General features: G+C 37.5%; 1 protein-coding gene across 1 annotated transcript in view; it reads right to left on the minus strand.

Moving 5' to 3' along the window:
* Positions 1-26,402, minus strand: part of COG5 (component of oligomeric golgi complex 5) — a 332,964-nt gene that overhangs the window by 65,504 nt on the left and 241,058 nt on the right. The window contains exons 13-14 of the mRNA XM_053554011.1: positions 18,634-18,795; positions 15,878-15,977 (exon numbers count right to left, since the gene is read on the minus strand). Coding sequence (XP_053409986.1) covers positions 15,878-15,977; positions 18,634-18,795 — 262 coding nt within the window. The remainder of the gene's footprint in view (positions 1-15,877; positions 15,978-18,633; positions 18,796-26,402) is intronic.

A 26,402-nucleotide genomic window follows, 5' to 3' on the forward strand; every position in this document is an offset into this window, starting at 1 on the left:
GTTGCCATCATTTCTTTCATTGTTTTCATCATGTGTATTCTAAATTCCCTTTCTGTCATTCCTAGCATTTCTTTATAGGTGGAATCCTCTGCAGTAGCTACCTCATGGTCCCTTGGCGGGGTTGTTCTGGACTGGTTCTTCATGTTGCCTGGAGTTTTCTGCTGATTCTTCCTCATGAGTGATTTCTTTTATCTGTTTCCTTGCCCTAATTTTCCTTTCACTTCCTCTTGCTCTTTAAGTTCTCGTGCCTGTGGACTAAGGGCTAGATGAGTCCTTTTGGTACAGGACCAGAGGGTGAGAAGGTTGAGGAGCAAGAAAGGGATGAAAGAAAGGAGGACCGAGCGAAAAGAAAAAAAAAATAGAGAAAGGAGGGCGGCGCCTGTGGCTCAGTGAGTAGGGCGCTGGCCCCATATGCCGAGGGTGGCGGGTTCAAACCCAGCCCCAGCCAAACTGCAACCAAAAAATAGCCGGGCGTTGTGGTGGGCGCCTGTAGTCCCAGCTGCTCGGGAGGCTGAGGCAAGAGAATCGCGTAAGCCCAAGAGTTAGAGGTTGCTGTGAGCCGTGTGACGCCACGACACTCTACCCGAGGGCGGTACAGTGAGACTCTGTCTCTACAAAAAAAAAAAAAAAAAAAAATAGAGAAAGGAGAGGGGGTAGGTAAAAGGAATATTGACAAAAAGAAGAAAGGCACAGAAAGAGGGAGACAGAGCAATATAGGTGTACAGTAGGGTACTTTGATACAACCTTAAAAAAAAACCACCTTCTGGGGGTGCCCAGTTGGGTGGGTCCGTTGAGGTGAGCAGCTCTTTGCTAACCTTATCAGACACAGTACCCCACCTCCACCAAGTAGAGAGGAAAGACAAAAATGCTATAAACCAAACCAAAACAAGCGAACAGAAAACTTTATGGGATAAAATTGGGTGAAAAACCAAATAATAGCGGTAGAAACACTAGCAAAAATGAAGTTCTAGTTATTAAAAAAGGCAGCAATGGGAAATTATAATTAAACTAGAAAAATTGAGAAAGAAAAAAGGTCTGTATGGAAAAGGTTGAAATTAAAAAACAAAGTAACATCAAAACATCAAAATAAACAAAAAAACAACCAAATCAAAAACAAAAGAAAACAAAAAACAAAAACAAAAAAACAGAAAAAATAAAACACAACCAAAAACAAAGCAGTATGTATATGTTGTTGAATCCTGTCTGGGCAAAATGTGGTCTTCTGGGGTGTGAGATGTTAATCACAGTTCTGATACGACTGGAGGCTGCTGATTTCTCAAACCCCAGCAGGTAGACACCCTAAATCTCTCTTCAGCCCACTTTCAGGCACTTTGAACTTGTAAACTTGCTGAGCAGAAGCTTTCCCAGGAAAGTGCTTGTCACTGGAATCACTGCTGAAGTGGCTATCCGCTTACCTAGTGTGCCAAAACCGGTCTCACTCTGCCCTTGAGGGTTAGGGCTGCAAGGTGGCTTAGACCCCACCCTTAGGCTACTCGGTTGCTGGGTTACCAGCTCCCACCCGATTCTAGCTCTGCGACCCTGAGGGTGGAGCATGCCGGGGCAGATCGCTCACAATGGCTCCCTGTGGCCCACAGCCAAACACTACTAGCTCCGTCTGGCTCAGCGGCTCAGACTTGGGCCCCAGACAACGGCCAAAGTTCTCCACATTCCCGCTCATGCTCTCCCCAAGGCAGTTCAACTGAGTGCCAAGTCCAAAGACACCAAAACAGTTCCCAGGTAAGGCCTTTCCAGTTTGCAGTCTCGCTGCTACTGAACTTACAGTTGCGGGCGGGTTTAGACCGATTGAACACACACGACCACTTGCCGGTTTTCCACTGTTTTAGTCCTCCCCTTGGGGTCCAGAAGTCTCTCGCTGACTCTCTGTATCCTCACAGGGGTGATGATAGGCAGATCCCACCAGCCAGAGATGCCTGGAGTCCTATGTCCCCAGACTCACGGCGCCCAGATGCAAGGAAGCTGTTACTCGGCCGCCATCTCGCTCTCCTCTCTTAATAGTAGTGTTTTGTGATCTTAAATGTCTCCAAATGGAGTCACTACATGACAAATGGCCCAGCCCACAGTGAAACTGCTGAGCTGCAGAGTGATGGGCACATCTATGGGGGCTGAGGTGATAATACGACACCTGCTGTGGCCAGGCCCTCCTGAGACCTGACAAGAAAATGAAGCCAAAAGGCAGCTAATTTGCCCCTGAGAACCCTGGGCCTGTTTTCCCAAGGCTGTAGTTGCTGGAAGCCCTACTCAAAAAAGAGCAGCAACTTCCTATTGGAGGAAAACTTGACCCACCAAACCATCAGTCAGTGAGCGGGTGTTCCCAGCTGTTCACTACGTTCCTTCTCCCTCTCTGTTTACCACCGGTATGTCCTGAATGTATTTGTGATTGTTGGTGTGGGAAAGCCTCTCAATAAACCATGAATTCCTAAGCACTTAATTGCCCACTGAGTCATCATGAAACCTTCCAGTACCCCATTCTGAGTTAGCACTAGGCTGATTCAACCTGTCACAAGACTCACTCTGTGAATGTGGATTCAAATACATGAAAAACTGTCTATTAGGAGAGTCAAAACTAAGAACATCTTTTCATTTTTATAAGGAGCCAAATAAAACATGAGAAAAGAAATGCTACTTTTTTCTATTTTCCTTTAAGAAATACAAACATAAATTTTCAAAATTAATTTTTATATTTTCAATTCTTGTACTAATATAAAAGCATTAAAAATTGCAACTAAAAGAAAGGAAATAATCCGTTGTTAAAGTGGGAACCCATGATGGTGTTAAGACTTTTGGAGAGTATCTATCTAAGCTATCTATCTATCTATCTATCTATCTATCTATCTATCTATCTATCTATCTATCTATCTATCTATCTATCTATTTACCTATCTTTAAAGACAGGGTCTCACTCTGCCACCCAGTCTGCAGTGAAGTGGTGTGATCACAGTTCACTACAACCTTGAACTCCTGGGCTCAAGGGATCATCTGTCTCAGTCTCTCAAGTAGCTTGGGACCACAGAAGCACACCACCACAACTGGCTTTTTAATCTTTTTGTTTTTTTGTTTTGTAGACATAAGGTCTCCCTGTGTTGCCCAGGCTGGTCTTGAACTCCCAGCTTGGCCTCCCAAAGTGTTGGGATTAATTGCATAAGCCACCAAACCCAGCATCCAATTTATTTTAACTTTCATTATGGACACAGATCATCATGAAGTTTAGTTGTGTTCTAAGATGGTCCTTTAAGTTGGTGGTATGGAAAACAAATTTTCCTGTAACACTATGTTAAAAAAATAATCAGAAGAGCCCACAAAATCCGATTTAATCTATAATGTGATGAACTAATACTAATAGAAGCTCTGAGCTCCTAAGGGAAAGCAAATGACAGGCTCTGTGCTAAAGTGAGTGGAAAAAAGCTCTCAAATAAGGCACTCTGGTCTAGACAGGCACAGTGGCTCATGCCTGTAATCTTCGCACTCTGGGGCAGGACAAGGTGGGTGGACTTCCTGAGCTCACAGGTTCGAGACCAGCCTGAGCCAGGGAGAGACCTCCTTTCTAAAAACAGCTGGGCATTGTGACAGGTACCTGTAGTCCCAGCTACTTGGGAGGCTGAGGCAAGAGAATCACTTGAGCACAAGAGGTTGAAGTTGCTGTGAGCTATGACACCATAACACTCTACCAAGCAAGGGCGACAAAGTTGAGACTCTGTGTCCAAAGGAAAAAAGGGTGGGGGGGCACTCAGGAGATTAAAGTGGTGATCCATGGTCAGTGGCGTTAATCGTTACTGGGTGTGGCAGATCAGGGATCAGATGTTAAATATATATCTGACTATAATGGGCTTTTAAGTTATGAGCTCTGCTTAGGTGCAGTGGTTCATGCCTGACATCCTAACACTTTGAGAGGCTGAAGATGAAGAACTGCTTGAGGCCAGAAGTTTGAGTCCAACCTGAGCAAAAACCTTGAAATCTCAGACTTACAGAAAGTATAAAAATAAAATCAACTTCATAAATTTTTATCTGAAATCCACCATGTCTCCAAGGAATTCTGGTTCCTTTTAGTGAGAAGTGGTAGTAGAGACCAACTACCTCGGCAGTGGGTATATTCACTGCTACTTACTCCTGTAATAATTCTTGATTAATTCAATATTCAATTGATGATCCTTCTAGTACCCTCAACTCTCACTTCCTTGCCCTCTTTGCCTTCAGTAATCTTATTCTCCACTCTAATTCACCTCTTCCATGGTCATATCCCATATCTTGACATTACTATGATTAAACTCCCTTCTAGAATGTGAGTTTCAAGCACCTTAATCTCAGACTGAGACTTCCTGCTTTCCCCTTCCATTCTAATTCCAATAATTCCTTGATATCTTGGGACTTCCCAACTCCACCACCTTTTCATTCTATCTCACAGTGTTCCTGACTTCCATTTCTTTACTTCCCTCCTTTATGGCTTAGATTCCATGATAAATCATAATTGATTTTTGCAGTGAGTGATATTTTGGAAGGGAGTGGGATCCAGTGTACCTTGGGAGGGACTGGCTTTGAATTGGGGCCTGGAGACTGTACTGGTTTTTAGACAGAAAGGAACAAGGAGTAAAGGATACATGTGTTCATGCTTACTTAGAAGCGAAGTCCATATCTGCCTGTGAGAAGCTGAATGAGCTTTTCATTGGTCAGACTTTACATTCATAACCAAGTAACTAAGGTGGGTTCTTGGTCAATCTTGTTAAATATCCCATTCGCTCTCCCATACATTCCTGGTCCTCTCCAAGGAGACCGTTTCTCACCTTTTCCACATTTCTCTTATCTTCAAAATTTCCTTCCCTCCTCCTATTCTCAGCTGAATACTTTTAGGTATACATCCTTGAAAAAACAGGAGCCATTAGAAAATTTCTACATTACAATGCAACCTGCATCCACATCCCCAGAGTGTCTTTGTTATTATAAATGCTCCTATTTGTGGCCATCTCTCCTCAAGTGCACTAGATCCTATCCCTTATCAAAATTATGCCCTCTCTGCTGAAACAATTTTTCCCTGCATAATTCCCATCAGCATTTTAGCTGCTCTTTTTTTCTAGTAAAACTCAAAAACTGTTTAAGCTCATTTCCTTGCCTTTCCTCTCATTCTCTCTTAAAACAACTTTATTCACGCTACTGTCTCCCTCTAACAAAGACCTCTGCACTGACAAATCAAATGGTCTTCATCTTATACCTATTAGTGGCCTGACATAGTTGAACACTTCCTCTTTCTTTTCATGCTTTTTTCGCTTGGCTTCCAGAACACCATTTTTTCAGTTCTCCCTCTACTTCACTGGATTGTTCTTTCCTATTTATTTTTATGGTTCTTCCACATTGTCTTAATTCCTTGTATTTTCTAGCTATTCCTTCTCCCAACCTGACCGCTTAAAATACACCAAAGTCAGTGCTACTGACATTCTGAACCAGATAATTCTCTGTTGGGAAGGGTTGCCCTATGCAGTACAGGATGTTTATTAAAATTCTTGGCTCCCCTCCACCAGATGCCAGCAGCGCCCCACTCCAACCACATACACACAATTGACAATCAAAAATGCCTGCAGATGTTGAAAAATGTCCTAAGGGTAGGGGACACAAAAATCACCCCTGGCTGAGAACTATTGAAGTCTACTGAAGATTCTCAGCCCTGTGTCTTCCCGAACTCCAGATGTAAGTATCTCAGTGCTTATTCAACACCTCTACTTAGTACTTCAACTTAATATGCCCAAAGCCAAACTCCTGGTTCTCCTCTCCTTCTATCCTCCAGCTATTCTTTTTTGTTGAAAAGATTTAACCAACGTATATTTTAAAAATTATTTTTATAAACTTAAAGGTACACGTGCAGATTTGTTGCATGGGTATGTTGTGTAGTGGTGAAGTCTGGGCATTCTGTATAACCACTAACTGATTAATGTATGCAGTACCCATTAGGTAACTTCTCATCCCACACCCCTCTCCCAGCCGCTCACCCTTCCAAGTCTATTACTCACTCGCTATGTCCGTGTGTACTCATTATTTAACTTCCACTTTTAAGTGAGAACATGTCATATTTGACTTTCTGTTTCGGAATTGCTTCACTTAAGATAATGGCCTCCAGTTCCATCCTGTTCTCACAGTAAATGACACCTCCTATTCTTAGCATCTCAGGGCAGTAACACTGGAGTCATCCTTCACTCTCTTCGTACTCCATATCTAATTTATTAGCAGATACCATATTCTAGACCCTGCACTTTTATATTGAAGTCTATGGCCATCTTAGTACTTTAGGTGACAAACATTACAAATATCCCAGAACAATTTTAAATCGACTGTAGTATTTATCTTGTTTGAATTTACATAGTTCATTTTTCTGACAATAAGTATAAAAATTTGTACTGTTTCATATAAGTTATCTTTTCCTTATTCTTTTAAATTTAGCTCCTCATTTCTTTCAATGACATTATTTTGGAACCTTAGAGTATCAACGAATATACTCTATACCCCATCAAGATTTGTCCCATCTGCACATGCTTTAAAGATAAACATCTATATTTTCATCAAATTCATTGATGAAAACATCGTATAAGACAAAGCTGAAGACATTTTTTTTCTCCAAGATGCAAATCAAGCCTTCATCAGGACTGTTACACATTCAGTAAATCACTTGGCAAATCTACCTAATTGTGTTACTGTCCAGTTCACATACTTCTATCATGTCCCCAGAGTTAAAATGAAATATTGTCAGTTGTCTTGTTAAAATCTAAATATTACATTGTGATAGCATTCCCTTGACATACCTTGGAACAGTCTAGGAACCTTGTCAAAAATGAAACAAAACTAGTACACTATGTTTTATTATTTAAAAGTTTTCAAGTCCCAGTGCTTTGTTAATGACAATGAATTAAACAGGAACCAGGGACACACAAGGATGGAACGGAAGTTAAAATATAAACTATGCTTGGCTTTAGGTGGGGCCACATTCACAGCCAACATGGAAAGACATTTTTAAAGAGCTCCACAGACATTGTTTCATAGACAGACCTTGCTGCCACTGTATTTTTCTTCTTGAAAAGTGAAAAAAATTTTTTCACACATGCACTTTCTTAAACACTAAAAGTAATAACATAATTTACTTTTTCTAACATTTTGATTGTGAACACTTTCCATTCTGTAGAAGGGTTAAGAAAAATTCTACTATAAATACCTATATACTGATAAGCTAGACTCCACTATGATACCTTAGATCACAAATCTATTTATTCCTCTTTTCATTTTGTTTTTACGCATTTCAAAATAAGTTGCAGACATTGGTATACTTGTTCCAACTGACTTCAACTCCACTGATTATTTTTGCTTATTCTATAACCTCACATGAAGTTTTTTTTTTTTTTGTAGAGATGGAGTCTAACTTTACTGCCCTAGGTAGAGTGCCGTGGTGTCACACGGCTCACAGCAACCTCCAGCTCTTGGGCTTACGTGATTCTCTTGCCTCAGCCTCCCGAGCAGCTGGGACCACAGGCGCCCGCCACAACATCCGGCTATTTTTTTGTTGCAGTCGGGGCTGAATTTGAACCCTCCACCCTCGGTATATGGGACCGGTGCCCTACTCACTGAGCCATAGGCACTGCCCTCACATAAAGTTTTTTAATGTGCATGTAAAGCCTCTTTCACTTAGCAACATGTTTTTAGTATTCACATTTGCTCATTTTTATTGCTACTGGTATTCTATTATATTAATTTGTAAGAGTTTGTTTTATCCATTCTTCTATTGTTAACAGAATGTCTACAGTAGACTGCACACTAGATTTAGGAGTCTGAGAAGACCTGTCTCTACCACTTGCTAGATGAGTGACTTGTGTCTTCAATTTCTTCATCTGTTAACAAGGAACTAACAATATAGTTTATACCAAAGGATGCTGTATAAACTAAAATTTTTATCTCCAGACAATTTTGTCTTATTTTCTACTCACTTATCCTTTGCTTGGGTCCTTTTCCCTACTACCTGTTCCTCCAACCTTTTGTCCTATGCTGCTTAGGGACGCAAGGCACAGATCAGTGTTTAGGAATAAGAACCAAACGCCAGTGAAGCTGTCAGGAGTTATGCAGTAGGTTTCGCTCCAGTTGGGTTTGGAAATAAAGCATCTTGCATAGAGTAGGTACCCTCTAACTACTTCATAATCCTCCAGTCATCTTGAGTCACTTAAACTTTTATTATCTCAAGCCATTTTCTGTATTCAAATACCTCAAAATCAATTTATCACTAAATTCCCATACATGTTCAAAAGGTATCTCTTTATTTTTTAAGAAAGGCTTTTTTTTTTTTGAAACAGAGCCTCAAGCTGTCACCCTGGGGTAGAGTGCTGTGACATCACAGCTCACAGCAACCTCCAACTCCTGGGCTCACGTGATTCTCCTGCCTCAGCCTCCCAAGTAGCTGGGGCTACAGGCGCCCACCACAACGCCCAGCTATTTTTTGGTTACAGCCATCATTGTTGTTTGTTGGGCTGGGCTGAAATTTGAACCCACGAGCTCAGGTGTATATGGCTGGTGCCTTAGCGGCTTGAGCCACAGGCATCTTAAAGTAGAAGATGTTCATTGCATATGGTGGCTTTTTCAAAGCCTGTCTTGTTTGAGATGAATAAAACTGTATCAATATGCAAAAAATATACCTTTGGCTAGAAATTATTAGGAACTTGGGGAATAGAAAAGTGAGTGAGAAGAGAGTCAGCGTTTTAAAATATAAGAAATATACATACTGGTGAATCATGTCACACTACTCTAGTATGGTCTGGAAGGATATACTAGATTCCAGAGGGGGGAAAAAAGCCCTAAAAAAAAAAACAAAACAAACAAAAAACAATTTAAAAGGTTAGTCAATAAAAAGTGCTGAAGAGAAGATGGAGAAATTGGAGCCCTTGTATACTGTTTGGTGGGAATGTAAAATGATACAGCTACTATGGAAAACAGTATGACAACTCCTCAAATAATTCAAAATAAAATTACTATATGATCCAGCGGAAAAAAAAAAAAGAAAACAGAAACCAAAGGAGTTGCATTTGGGTTCTAAAAATCCTGTCCACACACACATATACACAGAATTGAAGGGGAATCCAAATGCTAAACAAATCCTTAAATAATAATTAAAATGGTTATAATGAGAAAATGACAAGATATATATTATTCATTTTTGAATTTAACTACGTGAACAAAATATTTTCCAGAAATTCTAATTCTGTACATCTGCTCACTAGGAACAGCACATAAACCCAAGGTGCGAGGAACTACTGAGACTGAATCCCTGCCCTGAAACAATTAAATAGTTAAATAAACACATGAAGAATGTGTTCATGTAATTGTTAATTTGCAGATGAAATGACTGAGATCACAATTATCACCACGCCTGATAAAACTGGTAATTCAGGGGACAAATCTGATGAGCATTAAATTTCTATTCAGAAAATCTGAAAATTACTCATGGAGAGTTGTAAAGTTGATGACTCAGAAAAATGTCTCAAAAGAACAAAAACAAGAAAATACATTGTGGAGTAGTTATGAATTACAAAAGAGTAAGTTACTTTTCAGATATTATGAAAATAATTAGTGGTCCATTTATCTATAATTTCCATTACAGGTAAGGAAATGTCAAGATGATAGGATAATGCCTTTTTTTTTTTTTTTTTTTTTTGCAGTTTTGAACCTGCCACCTCCGGTATATGGGGCTGGTGCCCTACTCGCTGAGCCACAGGTGCCTTTTTAAGTGGATTTATTCATAATTATTCTATTTCTTGATAAGCAAATACAAAATAAATGAGAAAAAAGTCTATATTATAATTTCATAGGCTTAGAGAAGCAAAACAATGTGAAATGCATACTGATCTACAATGTTTCCCAGATTAAAAGTGAATAAATGTTTTTATACTCAAATCAATTATTTTTAATATAAACTTAAAAATAAATTCTGATTAACCTTTTATTATACTTCTACCTGCACTTATTTTTCTGAAAGTAAGAATGTTTGTATTACAATTACTAAATGATTTTTATTTATTTTATTTTATTTATTTATTTATTTATTTTTTATTGTTGGGGATTCATTGAGGGTACAATAAGCCAGGTTACACTGATTGCATTTGGTAGGTAAAGTCCCTCTTGCAGTCATGTCTTGCCCCCAGAAGGTGTGGCACACACCAAGGCCCCGCCCCCTCCCTCCTTGTGGAATTTATATTAACACAAAAGCTTTTGCCCTAAAATATGCTTTCTAGCCAATTTGGGGGCTTATAGCAAAATATAAAATGTACATACAAAAAAGGCAAAGTATTATTACTACTGTTATTATTTCATTAACAAATATACAGGGCAAACAGCTAGCTCTCAGATTGTTTCTCCCTCTGCTTTGCACATACAAGAAGTCAATAATCAATTGCAGCCCTGTTTGGTCTTTCAACATAGCACTCCAGGCAGTGATTACGTATCTCTAACACTTGACCCAGGAGATAAAATCTGTTAGTCATCTCTGATCTAGCATATCATATCGGTTTTTTTGATATATGGTTTAATGAAGTGAGGTACAGTCTATGGCTCATGTAATGTTCTCTAGGTCAAGAGATACTAAGAGGTAATATATCCCAAGAGCCCTAACATTGCTGAACTCTTACATACTCTTCTGTTAGAAAATAATACAGAAAAGTTTATGCATCAGAATGTTACTTGTAAAACAAAGAAACTGGAAAACTTTGCATGTTTACAAATATGATCTGAACTTCTCTGAGTTAGCTGCATCCTACAAACACTAATATGTTGTATTTTTGTTTTTATTTATTTTAAAGTATTTTTTTTTAATTTCCCTCTTTGGCTGATAAGTCATTTAAATGTTTTTTGTTTAATTTCCAAATATTTGGGAGATTTTCCAGATATCTGTTAGATATTTGGGGAGGAGTCACAGATCTCTTTTAAATCTGCTAGAGCATTTTCTCACAAAAAATTCATATATAACATTTTATAACTTCCTGGGGCTCACAGATCTCCTGAAACTCATTCATATTGTTAGATTAACAATTCCTACCCTAAGCATTAAAGAGAAAGACAAAGAATATTTTCTTGATTGTCATCACAAAGAGATGCTTTCCATGTCACTATTTTTGTTTTTAGATGTGTCTCAGAAAATACTCTAAACCAGCACAACTTCACAGTAGTGAGTTGAATAAAAGTTAGGTGCCCAAAAGTGTGCTATGTGACAATAAAAGGATAATAAAAAACAATCAATAGCTTCTAAGATGCAAGTGAGCCTTTTTTATGCTCGCATGGTCTGCATTTTAGTTTGTACCCCAATTTTTAAGACATGTTTGTCTGTTTTCTTGCTCTCTTCCTTTATGTCCCTGGTGTCCAGGGGTTTATAGTTGCCCCTTTAAAGCGTCTCTCTCCCCATCTTTACTACCATGGCTCTCCAGTTTGGATTCCTAGTGTCATAGTGGGATACTGCAGCTCCAATTCCTGAGCATGTTCTGGCAAGGCAATCTCACCTCATGTAACACCAGCTTGATACCTACAGCAGGCTTGAGCAGCAAATGCAAGTTTTCTTTAGATCTTACTTATGAGGCTGGTTATAGCTTTACTGCTGTGCTTGTATATGTATGATAGGGGAGCTGCTCTAAGTGAACCACAGACTAACTTAGACTAAATGCTGACAACTTTCTTTCCCCAAAATGTACTTCCAAATAGCACAAATTTGAAGCATACCTACGGAATTAAATTATATTCCTCACTTTGGAACAGACCAGGATTAGAAGCTCTATTTGGCCACTAATATGCTTGAAAATATATGAAAAGTCTATAGTGTTAGAACTTCCAATTCCAGTAAAAAAAAGAAAATTGACTTAGTAATTCAGACTAATCCTCTCAATGAGAACTCCTGGAAAAAATGAATAACATAGTTTTAAAATCTTCTTGATGGTACTGAAGTGCTAACACAGCAATAAAAAATTATGGGGCCAAATCCACTTGCCAATTTCTTTTCAAGTTTCTAACTAATACTCGTATTTCCTGGGGTGCATGTGGAGAATACCATCTGCTCAGAGACTTCTTTAGAGACTAAAGAAACTCCATATCCTGGACTAAAAGGAAAAATAAATAAAATATATATTTTAAACAAGAAAAACAAGGAAAAAAAGAGTGAAACATATGAATATTATATGCCTGTGCTAATAAAAACAGGATTAGGACACTAAAGATTAGAGAAAGGGGTTGACATCGTATATGAACCTCATTTAATAAGCAAAGTCATACACAAAAAGGCTTATGATTTTTTACAGTAATATTAACATTAATTAAGATCAAGTAAATTACCCATAGCAATGAATTTCTTTCTTCTTTGGCTATGAAATTGATAGTCGGATGGCATAAAAATTTAACAAATACATGCTGTTTGGACTCAAGCAGGGAGATTACACCTTTGGAATGAAAAGAAAAATCTTCTGAGCATGTGCCTGTAATCCCAGCTACTTGGGTAGCTAAGGCAGGAGGAAGACTGCTTGTGCCCAGGAATTGGGTGGTATAGTATGTGAATGGTGTGAATAGCCACTGTATTCCAGCATGGGCAACACAGCAAGACCCCTGTCTCTTAACAAAAAGAAGAAAGAAAGAAAGAAAAGTTCATGAGCTCTCCTTTTTTGTTGTTGCCATGTTCTCAATTTGGCTTTGTAATAGATGGCATAAAAAGTTCCAATCCTTCACCCACTTATGCTTTTATCTTCTTTGCTGTATAATTTTGCACTGTGTGCTGTATAATTTATACATTTTGCTAAGCCTAATGTATAGAGATACTCTCTTTCCTGTACCTCTGCCTTCACTGTGAGCTCACCCCAGGGTAGCCTGTTGCAGCATTAGAGACCTGCAGAACAGAGCAGGATCTTAACTGTGGTGAAGGCCAGCCTAAATCAGCAGTTACCCAGTCCTGTGAGCAAACACAGGTAAGCTCAGCAAAACCACCTGGCTAGCACCTCATGTGACCTGAGAAGCATGAGCAATAAATGCTTATTATATGCCACTCGGGGTTTGTGGTTGCCTGTTATAAGCATTCTTGTGGCAACAGATAGTGATACAGTCTTTGACATACTTTAATTGACAACTTGGAATTTACTGTCTCCTGAAAATATTTCCTAATGAGAATAACAATTATTTGCCATCGGGGTCTTCAGTAGAACCTTCTGACACTTAGATAAGGCTGACAGTGGTAGATGACTATTGACCTAGCACAGCCTCCAGAAAATCAAGCTCTTACAAGTCCAGGGACCAAATAAAACAGCTATCTGAAAGAAAGGATGAAATTGGCCCTAAAATAGTACATCATCAGAAGAGAGGTAGGAAAGAGTGGAAGGATGTATAAAGGATCAAGAGAGTAGGTAACTCAAAGGTATTAATATATGTTTGTATTAAACTAATGTGTCTCTAATTTATCACTCAAATATAACACATGTAGCCTTTCTTCCACCGCAGGAATGTTAAATCTCCAACTTACTTACAAAATTATACCAAGAATAAAGTATATATTTACAAAGCCTTAAAATAAAACCCTAGGGTCCAGAACTATTGACCTTACACATAGCTATTCACTGGCATTGAAGTTGAAACCTCCCTTAAATGTCACTCCTATTATTATGTCAAATGGTCTGCAACCTAATTAAATGCCAATCTACTTTCTCACAGTTCATAACATTTGACATTTACACTACAATTGTAGATACCATTCCTTGAAACCATCAGATAATATTTATTTTTGGAAAACGTCCTTCACTTTTCAAAGGAAGTGTTTCTATACTTGCCTATAATTTTAATATCACAAAAATTACATTATAAATTATAGAGGTACCACAATTTGTTCCCTTTTATATTGATATTTTAATTTCCTTTTAACACATAGAAGAAAGGGAAATATTGATTCAAACTTTCAATTGTTAAGGTCGAGTTACATTTTCTTCTAAAGGTCACATTTCAGACTATACAGACACACCAACACATCACCATTAAATAATTTGTTCAATTCAATCATAAAATATATGATATGTATACCTATAGGTATGTATTTGCAACCTAAAATTCTACCTACTAAATTAATTACAATTTCACAAATGCTGTCAAGACAAATGAATACAAATTTTTAAATAAAGAAAATCTAGCAGACACTAATCTCATTTTTATTAGAGCAACTGGGAAGCTGATATTTACATGACACACAGTAAATTACATATTTGAGGCCACAATGCTAAATTCCTGTTATCTCAAAATCAAATTACTAAATCATCTGACTAAGTATTAAGAGCATAGAAGTTAGGTGGCACCCATTGCTCAATGAGTAGGGGGCGGGCCACATACACCCAGGCTGGCACATTTGAACCCCGCCCAGGCCAGCTAAACAACGACAACTGCAACAAAAATATAGCCAGGTGTTGTGGTGGGCACCTCGTAGTCCCAGCTACTTGGGAGACTGAGGCAAAAGAATCATTTAAGCCCAAGAGTTTGAGGTTGCTGTGAGCTGTGATGCCACAGCACTCTACTGAGGGTGATATAGTGAGACTCTGTCTCAAAAAAAAAAAAAAAAAGAGCATAGAAGTTAAATAAACTATGATACAAAGAGAATACACTATCCATGTATCAAAATAGTATAGATCTTTATGTGATATTTTATTGTTTTTTTTTTTTTTTTTTGCAGTTTTTGGCCGGGATGGGTTTGAACCCACCTCCTCTGGCATATGGGGCCGGCACTCTCCTCTTTGAGCCACAGGTGCCGCCCATTTTATGTGATATTTTGAAATGAATAAGCAAATCACAAAACAATATGTATAGCACAGTTTCATAAATAAAATTTCTTAGATTAAAAAAAAGATGCTACGTTTGTCAGAAACATAAGAATTTTAAAGCTTGGTCTCACAACAGGGATCTTCAATTTTTTGGTTTCTCTGTACCACATTAGAAGAAGAGTTTGTTTGTCTTGGGCCACACATTAAATGCACAGACCCTAACAAACTGATGAGAAAAAGAAAAGTTCCATGTATCGTTTTCACAGTATCTGTCACCACAGATAAGCAAAAAAAATCCTCACATGATCCTCATGCAGCCTGCAAGCCACAGACTGAACACCCCGACAGCGGCTGGCATTCTGCTTTTAGCAGTCTATATTGGTTATGCTATTACCCTAAATTTAGAAAGCTGCAGTTTCTACATCTTATAGTGGTAGACAGCAAAACTTCCATTTCACAGGGATTGTTGTGAAATAAATGAGATAATACATGCAAGTGGCTTGGCATAATCCCCCATTCACTGTAAATGCCTAATAGATTTTTATAGCTATAACCCAGCCTCAAAAAACAAATCTGGAGCAAGTGGTCATATGAGAGGGGAAATATGATAATTACAATTTTATAATTTATATAAATTATTAAAATTTTACATATTTAAAAACATATCATTAGCCCATAAACTGGTACATGCACTAAAAAATAACTTTACAAAACCTTTCTGCCTGTGAAACTGTAAGAATAATGGGTAGGAGGGCCTTTTTTTTTTTTTGTAGAGACAGAGTCTCACTGTGCTGCCCTCAGGTAGAGTGCCATGAGGTCACACAGCTCACAGCAACCTCTAACTCTTGGGCTTACGCGATTCTCTTGCCTCAGCTCCCAAGCAGCTGGGACTAGGAGGGCCATTTTTTTTATTAACAGAAAATAATTTTTTTTTCTGTTTTAAATTCATCAGAATGTATAAACTCTCACTATAGTAAAAATGGAAATAAATTAATAACCTATATTTATGGTTAGTCAAGTATTATATAATTAGTAATTTTAAACAAAATCATTAAAGTTTATAGAGAAAGGATACTACTTACAAGCTGCTCTGATTTTACACCATATAACTGGATGGTCTTTGCCACATTTTTTGACACAGCTAATGTGAGGTTTGCGTCAACAGCTGCTACATTTAGTTCACTGGAGAAAACAAAAACAGATTGTAATTATTACCAACATATTTCATCAACAAAGTAAAGAGCCACATATAAATCTAAATCCAATAAGCAATGTAGTGATTCTTTTTATAGATTTCTCTGATTGCTTCCAAGAATTGGTTGCATTGTTTCTTTCCCCCTTTAAATTCAGCACTAGAAAAAAGTGCTTTGAGATGGTTTTGTTAATGACCAGTTTCTCATTAATAAAAGCATGGCAAGTGTGGGTTCAGTCTGTGATTAACACAGTAAATTGTGTACAGATTTTTAAAGTAGGACTCTTGCTAATACTGATAAGTACAATTAGAGGCTTTGCATTTCATAGACATCTGCAAGGAAATGACAGCTCTTGAATGGAAATGATGACCTTGAAAGAACATAGGCTAAAAATATAAATTACATATGATACATATTCAGTTTCTTTAGAAATTATGCGAATTCATGCCATTTTATATAGGGTAGCTTTTAATAATAAATACATCAAAAGCCTAAGAGGACTATAATTAGAAATTTTTTTAATTTGGATTCTTCAAGTTTTTTTGTCATGCTATTTTCAACTTTGTATTTGATAATTGGGGCATTTGATATGACTGCCAACAACAACAAAAAACCTCAGTATTTTGGTCAGCACCTGTAGCTGAGTGTGTAGGGTGCTGGCCCCATATACTGAGGGTGGCAGGTTCAAACCCGGCCCTGGCCAAACTGCAAGAAAAAAAATAACTGGGTGTTATGGTGGGCGCCTGTAGTCCTAGCTACTTGGGACGCTGAGGCAAGAGAATTGCCTGGGCCCAGGAGTTGGAGGTTTCTGTGAGCTGTGACGCCATGGCACTGCACCGAGGGCGATACAATGAGACTGTCCATACAAAAAAACCAAAACAAAACAAAACAAAAAACCCCCAGTATTTTACAAAGACCATGGAAAGAATACTAGAGGTTAAAAATTGTATGAAAATCCATATACAGGGCTGGACACGGTGGCTCACGCCCATAGTCCTAGTACTCTAGGAGCTGGAGGCAAGAGGATTGCTTGAGTTCAAGAGTTTGAGCCTGAGTAGGAATGAGATCCCTTCTCTAATAAAAATAGAAAAATTAGTTTGGTCTTGTGGCAGGTGCCTACAGTCCCAGCTACTTGGGAGGCCGAGGCAAAAGGATCTTTTAAACCCAAGAGTATGAGATTGCTGTGAGGTACGCTGACACCGTAGCATTCAACTCAGGGTGACAGATTTGAAACTGTCACATACCCCCACACACACACAAAGAAAAGAAAAAGAAAATCCATAAACAGGTAGAAAGCAAGTAAAGTAATTATTATCTTTAAACTAACAGAATTAATCTTAGCACTTACAGATTCTCTTTTCAAAGATATTAAAGGTATTTGAAGCAACAGTAGGGCATTCTATGTGTGACAAAAATAGCCTTTCATATAGTATTGAGACATAATTTTATTAATGTTCACTTTTAAATTCTATTAAACCCTGGCATATGTTTCTTCAAGCTCCAGATCATATTTGATTATAGCACTGTCAAGTTGCGTAGAGGAAAGGAGTTGCCTCTTTAATGTTTACAAAAAAGGTCAAAGAGATCTAGTTGAATCTAGGATGGTTTTTATCACTATCACACTAAATAGGTAACACAGATATTCAGGTAAAACATCTAGAGTCCAGATCCTGGAACACCAAGGTACCAGTGAAGAGATTTAGGACGAAGATGCCACCCAATTGAGACCTTTATAGGTATGTTTGCAGGTGAAAATACGCTTATGCATATTATACTTGTAGCTTTGTTAGTCTTATTCTTCCATGGCTCAGATTCACCATCTTCAAATCTGTAATCTAAAAGAAGTTAGACTTTGGGCTAATACACATGTATTGCCCTGCTATTTTTACTCCCACCTCAAATGTACAGACCCACTATTATGACAACTTGTTAGCTACGACAGGAACTAAGATAATTTCAACTGCAAATTAATCTGGATAACTTCTAAGTGTAACCGTCTAAAGGCAACAGTATAATTATACTGTCTGCAAGCATTCAGGTGGCACCTCTGCTAGGATACCTTCCCTTTTTAGAGTCTTAAAGGCTGTCACATTCACTTAGAGAGCTTAAAATAGCAGACACAAGAGGGCTAATCAAGATTATAATCCTATTTCTGCCGAGAAACACTTTCTGGGTTTAAGATAAAAGCCATTAACCTCTGTGGTTTAGTTTTTAAAATTATAAAATTAGTTTTTATACTTACTTTCCTGTGTAATATTAAGAATGTACTATGGTATAAAAAGCTAGGTTTACTTTGTATCCCTGCCAAGACATAATCATAATAAACTATTTTTAGACTATATTTAAATGATTTATTAATTGGAATCTGAAGTACTTACTATATATGTAGTCATTCACTGCCAAACAATTTAATTGCAGGCCTAATTACTCGAATAATTTGAGCTAAATTAAAAATGTACTGCTACTGGGTGGTACCTATGGCCCAAGGAGTAGGGTGCTGGCCCCATATACCAGGGGTGGTGGGTTCAAGCCCAGCCCCTGCCAAAAATGCGCAAAAAAAAAAAAAAAAAATGTATTGCTACTATACTCTACTAACAAATGTAGCAATTATCTCATGGCATAACATTATATAAAAAAATACATACCTTGCTATAGTTTTAATGATACCATCGAGTTCATCAGAGGAAGGAGGATTACGACCACCAGGGGGAAAAACCAAGTTGATAGGATCAAAGAGTCGTGACAAGGATTTTGATAGGTAAGCAGCTTCATAGGGTTGTAGCGAGTCTTTCAAAGCTTTTTCTGGACTGTGGAAACAAAAGATTTTAAAAACTAACTCAAATTATACAAAACTACATGCTTTTGTATCAGTCTGTAGATACCTTTATAAAAACGTATCCCATAAAAAATGTAATTACACATTAATAAAAAGGAAAAAATCAAAATGTATAAATATATTTACAAATACATTTCATAATGAAACAGGCAGGATTACATAACTATTTCAATTTACACCTAAGTTCTAGCTATATATATAGTATAACATGCAAAATACCTACTGCGTTATCTGTCTCCTGAAACTGAAGGAGTAACTCGGTAAAATCTTATTAATGCTAATGGACGCTATGCCCTTATTTGGGAAATCCCTTTTGTAGAGTATCAAAGCATGCACAAGAGAGACCAGCCTGCAGAAACCTGTTCCATTAGCTTGGTCTTTTCCACCTACAGCTGCCACCTCCTATAAAGTTCACTGTATGAGAGGAAAGTGTACAGATTTGAATTTATACCAGTTCTCCCTTGTCTGCCCAACAATGATGACAAAAAGTATTTTTTGTGAAAGTCCCACAATCACACAGATGATCTTGATTGGAGTTCTAAGCTAATTTGTTTTACAATTTTCTTCACAAAATAAAACTTAACTTGCTAAATGCTTCTTTTTTTCTTAACCTTTGGTTTTCATTTATCAATTAAACTACTGGATCTTACATTTTTTCCTTTGACAATTACTATCAAATGGCTCTAACCACTTTTTCCATCTAATTTCTTACTCCTGTAAATAATTCAATGTCGGGCAGCGCGTGTGGCTCAGTGAGCAGGGCGCCGGCCCCATATGCCGAGGGTGGTGGGTTCAAACCCAGCGCCGGCCAAACTGCAACAACAACAAAAAATAGCCGGGCGTTGTGGCGGGCGCCTGTAGTCCCAGCTACTCGGGAGGCTGAGGCAAGAGAATCGCGTAAGCCCAAGAGTTAGAGGTTGCTGTGAGCCGTGTGACGCCACAGCACTCTACCCGAGGGCGGTACAGTGAGACTCTGTCGCTACAAAAAAAATAATAATAAAAATAATAATTCAATGTCTTTTCATATCCCCCCCATTTACAATCCCCTGCCAGCCCTTCCACTGCCTTTTTTTTTTCTTAAAGAACAAATTCCCCTTCGTCTTAAAGTTAACCTTAAAAATAGGTGACTTACTCTTTCATGTATCTGAAACCTGCTTTTCTCTTTTTCTCACCCTTCTAGTCAACTGACAAGATCTAGAGGTCAGAATGCTCTTGGCACATACATCGTAATTCCATAGTTATCTCCTAATGCTTTCTCATTCAGTAAGAATTTCAGTCAACACATATTTCCTAAGAATACTATGCACCACTTTGTTAAGTGCTAGGAAGATACCGATTAAGAGTGCTTTACAGTCTAGTGAAGAAATAAGCAGGTAATGTGTTAATTATAACAAATTATATAAAAGAAGAAGATAAAAAGACCACAATGGGGGCATGGAAGAACTTAGTATCAAATCTGTCAGAGGCAATCCTCTAGAATTCTGTGACATCTATTTAAATGTCTTCTCTATTTTTGCTCATGTCATCTATTGACCTTAACAAGCCTCTTCCCTCTTCTGCAGAAATTTTGGCTCTGAATTATAAGTACTAACACTCTTCTTATTCTCCAAATCTCCTTGGTGACTACAGTGTCAAAACAGGTAACTCTTCTGAGTCCCATCCTGTATTACATAGCTGCATTTACAGTGACCTTTTCTTTTACCTTTATGATGGAGCTTCCAAACTGGCATCATTGTTTTGAACTGTTCCACCACTTAAGGTCTCCAAGATTAAAGACAGCTTCCCATATGTCCCACTTTTTCCTCTTTTCTTCCCTTAAATATTAAGTCTCTACAACTTGTCAAGTAGTTTCTAGTGAAAAAATATGGTACTCAACTCATTAACAAAATTCCCTGTTTTCTTCAAGCATACATGCTAACAAGCAAGATACATGCTAACAAGCAAGATTTATATAAAACATAAATAAGAATGTGGAAATAAGTTAAATATGGAATATGATAAGTGCTAAGAGAAAAATAAAGAAAGGAAGACAGAGAATATGTTTAAGCCTAAACTTTTTGACAACCTATTTTAGATAGGATGAGGCAAAAGAAGTTTTACTGAGGTGACCTAAAGGAAAAAAGGGAGCAAGTTATGTGGATTTTCAGAGGAAGAGCCTTCTATGAGGACAGAACAGCAAGTGAAAAGGTCCTGAACAGGGGTCATACCTGGCTGTTTGTCAAAAAAGAAAAGCACAGCAAGGAAGTCACAGAGAGTAGGACAAGGTGACATCAGAGAAAACAGATGGACCAAATCACATTGGGCTTTGCATACCCATAAGGATGATAGATTCCACGAAAAGAACTTGTTCTTTAACTTTAAAGATCTCTGCTAACTGGCATCCTCCGTCAGCCCACCAGGTCTACGTTCTCCTTTATCCTGGCCCTCCATTTCAAGGTATTCCTATGAGCATGCTGATTCTTCTAATTCACCTTCCTTTCAAAGCTCTTACTAACAGGATCTTAGTTGCTCCCTGTATCTACTGTTAAGCTGCTCAGGTATTGCAGAGAAAAAGTAAATTATCTCAATTAAACATTTATACAATGCACTTAACATAGAGACCTGAAGCTCATGGTAATAACTCAAAATTCTACCTTTGTGGCCCTTCATTCTCTATGGCTGACCTTAGCCTGTGCTTTAGACCAAACCCACTAGCCATGACCTCCTCAACTTGGCATGTCTCTTGTTTTATTTCCCCCCCTTAGAACTTCACCTGTGATAGTTTCTGTGATTTTCCTATTATTTCAAGGAAAGAAGTTACTCCTTTTTAAAAATAAAAATTTCTCTAAATAATTTAATCTACCTCCTCTTTTCCCATTCTCTCTCATTTTTTTTTTTTTTTTTTTTTTTTTTGTTTGAGACAGAGTTTCACCCTCTTGTCCTGGGTAGAGTGCTGTGGTATCATAGCTCATAGCAACCTCAAACTCTTGGGCTCAAGTGATCATCTTGCCTTATCCTCCCAAGTAGCTGGGACAACAGGTGCCTGCCACAATGCCCTGAGACTCTGTCTCTACAAAAAAAAAATATATATATTAATAATAATAATCATAATTCAATGTCTTTTCATATCCCCCCCATTTACAATCCCAAAACCAGCTAGTTTGTTTTTTTTTTTTCTTTTTAGTAGAGGCGGGGTCTCACTCTTGCTCAGGCTAGTTTCAAACTCCTGAACTCAGGCCATCTACCTGGCTCAGTCTCCCAGAGTGCTAGGATTACAGGCATGAGCCACCTTGCCTGGCTCTCTCACTCTCTTAAAAAAAAAAAAAAAAGTTTTATTGATATGTTTTCTGATGGCATTTTTGTCAGAAAAAAAAATAAGAAAAAAAGACATAAAGGATATATCAATATAAAAATACAGAGTGAAGAAATTCTGAGTAAAAGGTTTTATTTGGGAATAATATACAAAGAGTAGGATAGTAATTTTGGAAATACATATGGACCAGCGTAGCCTCTAATATGTCTGGAGAAGAAAGGAAAAATTAGGGTTTATTGGAGAAAGAAGAGGTTAAACAAATTGTTTTGAAAGAAAGCTTACTGGTACTGGCAGCATTTTATAAGAGCTGCTGAATTCTGACTGGTATGTGTCTGGGTAGACTTTTAATCTTGGAGTTATGATTAGGCCCTTGCAGTTTTGAGTTGTGCTTGTAAGACCATATACAACAAAAGCAAGTGTTCTTGTATAAGCTGCTAGCTATCCTTGTGTGACATGCGTAGTAGGCTGTAGTTTGAAAAAATTTCTCATGATAGTTCCTATTATCAGCCAACTGGCATATGAGAATCTTGGCCTTCCCTGGAATCTGCCAACTTTCACTGATGTAATTTACATATCACACAATTGAATCACTTAAAATGTACTATTCTCTGTCAGATTTTTTTTTTGTTTTTTGGTAGAGACAGAGTCTCACTGTACCGCCCTCGGGTAGAGTGCCGTGGCGTCACAGGGCTCACAGCAACCTCTAACTCTTGGGCTTACGCGATTTTCTTGCCTCAGCCTCCCGAGCAGCTGGGACTACAGGCGCCCGCCACAACGCCCAACTATTTTATTTTTTGTTGCAGTTTGGCCGGAGCTGGGTTTGAACCCGCCACCTTTGGGGCCGGCGCCCTACTCACTGAGCCACAGGCGATTTAAAGATACGTGCAATCATCACCACAATCAATTTTAGAACATTTGTATCACCTCAAAAAGAAACCTTGTATCCTTTAGCTATAACCCCCTCCTACCCTAAGCAACCGCTTATCTACTTTATATGTATTTCTGTAGATTTTCATATGAATGGGATCACACAGTATGTAGGGTTTTGTGTGACTGGCTTCTTTCATTTAGCAAAAAGTTTTCAAGGTTCATCCATGTTATAGCATGTATTAGTACTTCACTCCTTTTTATGGCTAAACAAAATCCCATTGTATAGATATTGTTTACTCATTTGCTTATGGACATTTGGGTTATTTCTGTCTTTTTGCTATTCGTAAATAATGGTGTTACGAACATCTGCATACAAATTTCCTTGTAAACATGTTTTTATTTCTCTTGGTTATATCCCTAAGAGTGAAATTGCTGGGTCATACAGTAACTCCATGTTTAATTGTTTGAAGGACTGCTAAACTATGTTCCAAAGCCCTGTATCACTTTAGATTTCCACCAGCAATGTATGAAATTACTAATTTATTGCTCTATATTCTTGGCCTAAATTTGTTATAATCTGCCTTTTTATTACAGATGTCTTGGTGGGTGTGAAGTGGTAGTTCACTGTGGTTCTCATTTGCATTTCTCTAAGGCTGATCATTTTTTCATGTGCTTATTGACCATCTGACTAAATTCTTTGGAGATATATCTATTCAGGTTCTTTGTCTATTTTTTAATTTGTCTTTTATTTTTTATTTTGGTTATTTGTCTTTTTCTTCTGAATTCTTTATATATTTTAGATACAATTTCACTGCCAGATATTTGAGTCACAAATATTTTCACCCATTCTTGATGGTATTCTTTGAATCACCAAAATTTTTAATTTTGAGAAAGTCTAATATATCATTTTATCTTTTTTTGCTTGTGCTGAGGTGTCATATGTATCAATCCTTTACCAAATCCTAAGATTTGCTCCTGTGTTTTAACAGTTGTAAATTTTTAGTATTTAGATCTCTGATCCATTTTGAGTTAATTTTTGCATATAATGTGAGATAAGGGTATAACTTCATTCTTTTGCATGAGGCTTTCAGTTGTTTCAGCACCATTTGTCAAAAAGATTATTATTATTCTTTTCCCATTGAAAGAATGCTCTCTAGACTCTTTGAAAATAAATTTATTATAGATCTATTAGTTTCTTTCTATACTCTTAATTCTACATCTATCCCTGGGTCAGAACTATACCATCTTGATTATCATTGATTCATAGTAAGCTTTGAAACTGGGAGTGTGAGCCTTCCTACTTTATTCCTCTTTTTTTCAGAATTGTTTTGACTATTCTGGGTCTCTTGAAATTTCATATATATATTTTTTAAGACAGGGTCTCATTGTGTATCCCAGGCTAGAGTGAAGTGGTGCATCAAAGCTCACCACAATGTCAAACTCTTGGGCTCAACACATGGCTAATTTTTAAAATTTTCTGTGTAGAAGAGATCTCACTAAGTTGCCTAGGGGGTTAGTCTCTACCTTCTGGCCTCACAAGTGGTCCTCTTGACTCGGCCTCCGAAAGTATTAGGATTATAGGCATGAGTCACCTTGCCCAGTTTCCATATGAATTTAGAATCTCTAAAAATTTTCTACACAGAAGTGAGCTGAGATTCTGATAGTGATTGTATTGAATCTATAGTAATTCATGACCATGGGATGTTTTGCCATTTATTTAGATCTTTAATTTCTTTTGAGAATATTATACAGTTTTCAGGGTATAGTTTTGCATGTTATTTCATTAAAGTTACTTCTAAATATTTTATCTTTGTGGTGTTGTTAGACATATTATAACTATTAATATTATAAGCCCACAATAAATCATTACAATTAATATTTTATCATCTGTCCACATTTCCTTAGCACATAACAGCTTTGTTCCCACCCACTTCATTTGTGCTGTTATTTGCAAATGTATTAGGCACGAATTACATTTCTAAATGTTATAGCCTCAAAAACGTATTCTATACATACTGTCTTACACACAACTGCTTATTAAGTCAGCTAAGAGAAGAGAAAAATGCATGTTTATAGTGTCTTTTATAACTTCATAATTAGCCTTATTGGTGCTTTTTATTTGTTCATGTGGATTCAAATTACCATCTGGGATCACCTGCTTTTAGCCTGAAGAATTTTTTAGTATTTCTGGTAAGCTGGGTCTGCCAGCAACATATTCACTCACCTTTTGTTTATTTAGGAAAATCTTCCTGTTGCCTTCATTTTTGAAGGATAGATCCACTGAAGATTGTCCTTTAAACAATCTGAGAGCACTACCTTTTGGCATCTTTTGTTTCTGCTGAGAAGTCAACTATACATGTTATTGGAACTATCCTGTAAGTGATGTGTAGTTTTCCTCTTGTTGCCTTCAAAGTTTTATCCTTGTCTTTGATTTTTGGCATTTATATTATAAAATATATATATATATTATATATTATATTGAGTTTAATAATGTTTATTGAGCTTTCTAGATGTATAGATTATTTTTTTTTCTTTCTTTCTTTCTTTTTTGTTTTTAGAGACAGAGTTCCACTTTATCACCCTCAGTAGAGTGCGGTGGAGTCACAGCTCACAGCAACCTCCAACTCCTGGGCTTAGGCAATTCTATTGCCTCAGCCTTCCAAGTAGCTGGGACGGCGGGTGCCCACCACAATCCCCGGCTATTTTTTTGTTGCAGTTTTGCTGGGGCCAGGTTCAAACCCTTACCCTCGGTTTATGGGGCCAGTGCCCTACCCACTGAGCTGCAGGAACCAACCTAGATTATTATTTTTCAATAAATCAAGAAGTCTTCAGTTATTTCCTTTTTTTTTAGACAGGGGTCTTGTTCTGTCCCCTGAGCCAAAAAAGGTACAGTGGTATCATCATAGCTCAGTGCAACCTTAAACTCCTGGACTTAAGCAATCCTCCTACCTTAGCCTCTCTAGTAACTGAGACTACTGGTGTGTTCCACCACACCCAGCTAATTTAAAAAAAAAAAAAAAAGTTTTTAGAGACAGGGTCTTACTGTGTTGCCCAGGCCGGTCTCAAACTCCTAGGCTCAAGCGATCCTCTCATCTTGGCCTCCCAAGGTGCTGAGATTATAGGTATGAGCCACTATACCCAGCCTTACTTATTTTTTTTTGGAAACACAAGTAACAAATACTAATTTTAAATAAAAGTAAAAAATGCAAAATAATTCTATCTCCTGGAGATAAACCACTGTTACCATTTCTTTTGTATAGTTCTAGACCTTTTTTAGTGTATGCATATGGATTTAAAAATAAAACTAAGCCAGAAATAGAATAATACTATGCATGCTATATTATATACACTTATAAAATATGTATCATTAAATCTTTGTAGATCAACAGATATAGGTTTTGTCCTCTTGTCCCCTC

This window comes from Nycticebus coucang, chromosome 11, assembly GCF_027406575.1.
Source record: "Nycticebus coucang isolate mNycCou1 chromosome 11, mNycCou1.pri, whole genome shotgun sequence".
Lineage (NCBI taxonomy): Eukaryota > Metazoa > Chordata > Mammalia > Primates > Lorisidae > Nycticebus > Nycticebus coucang.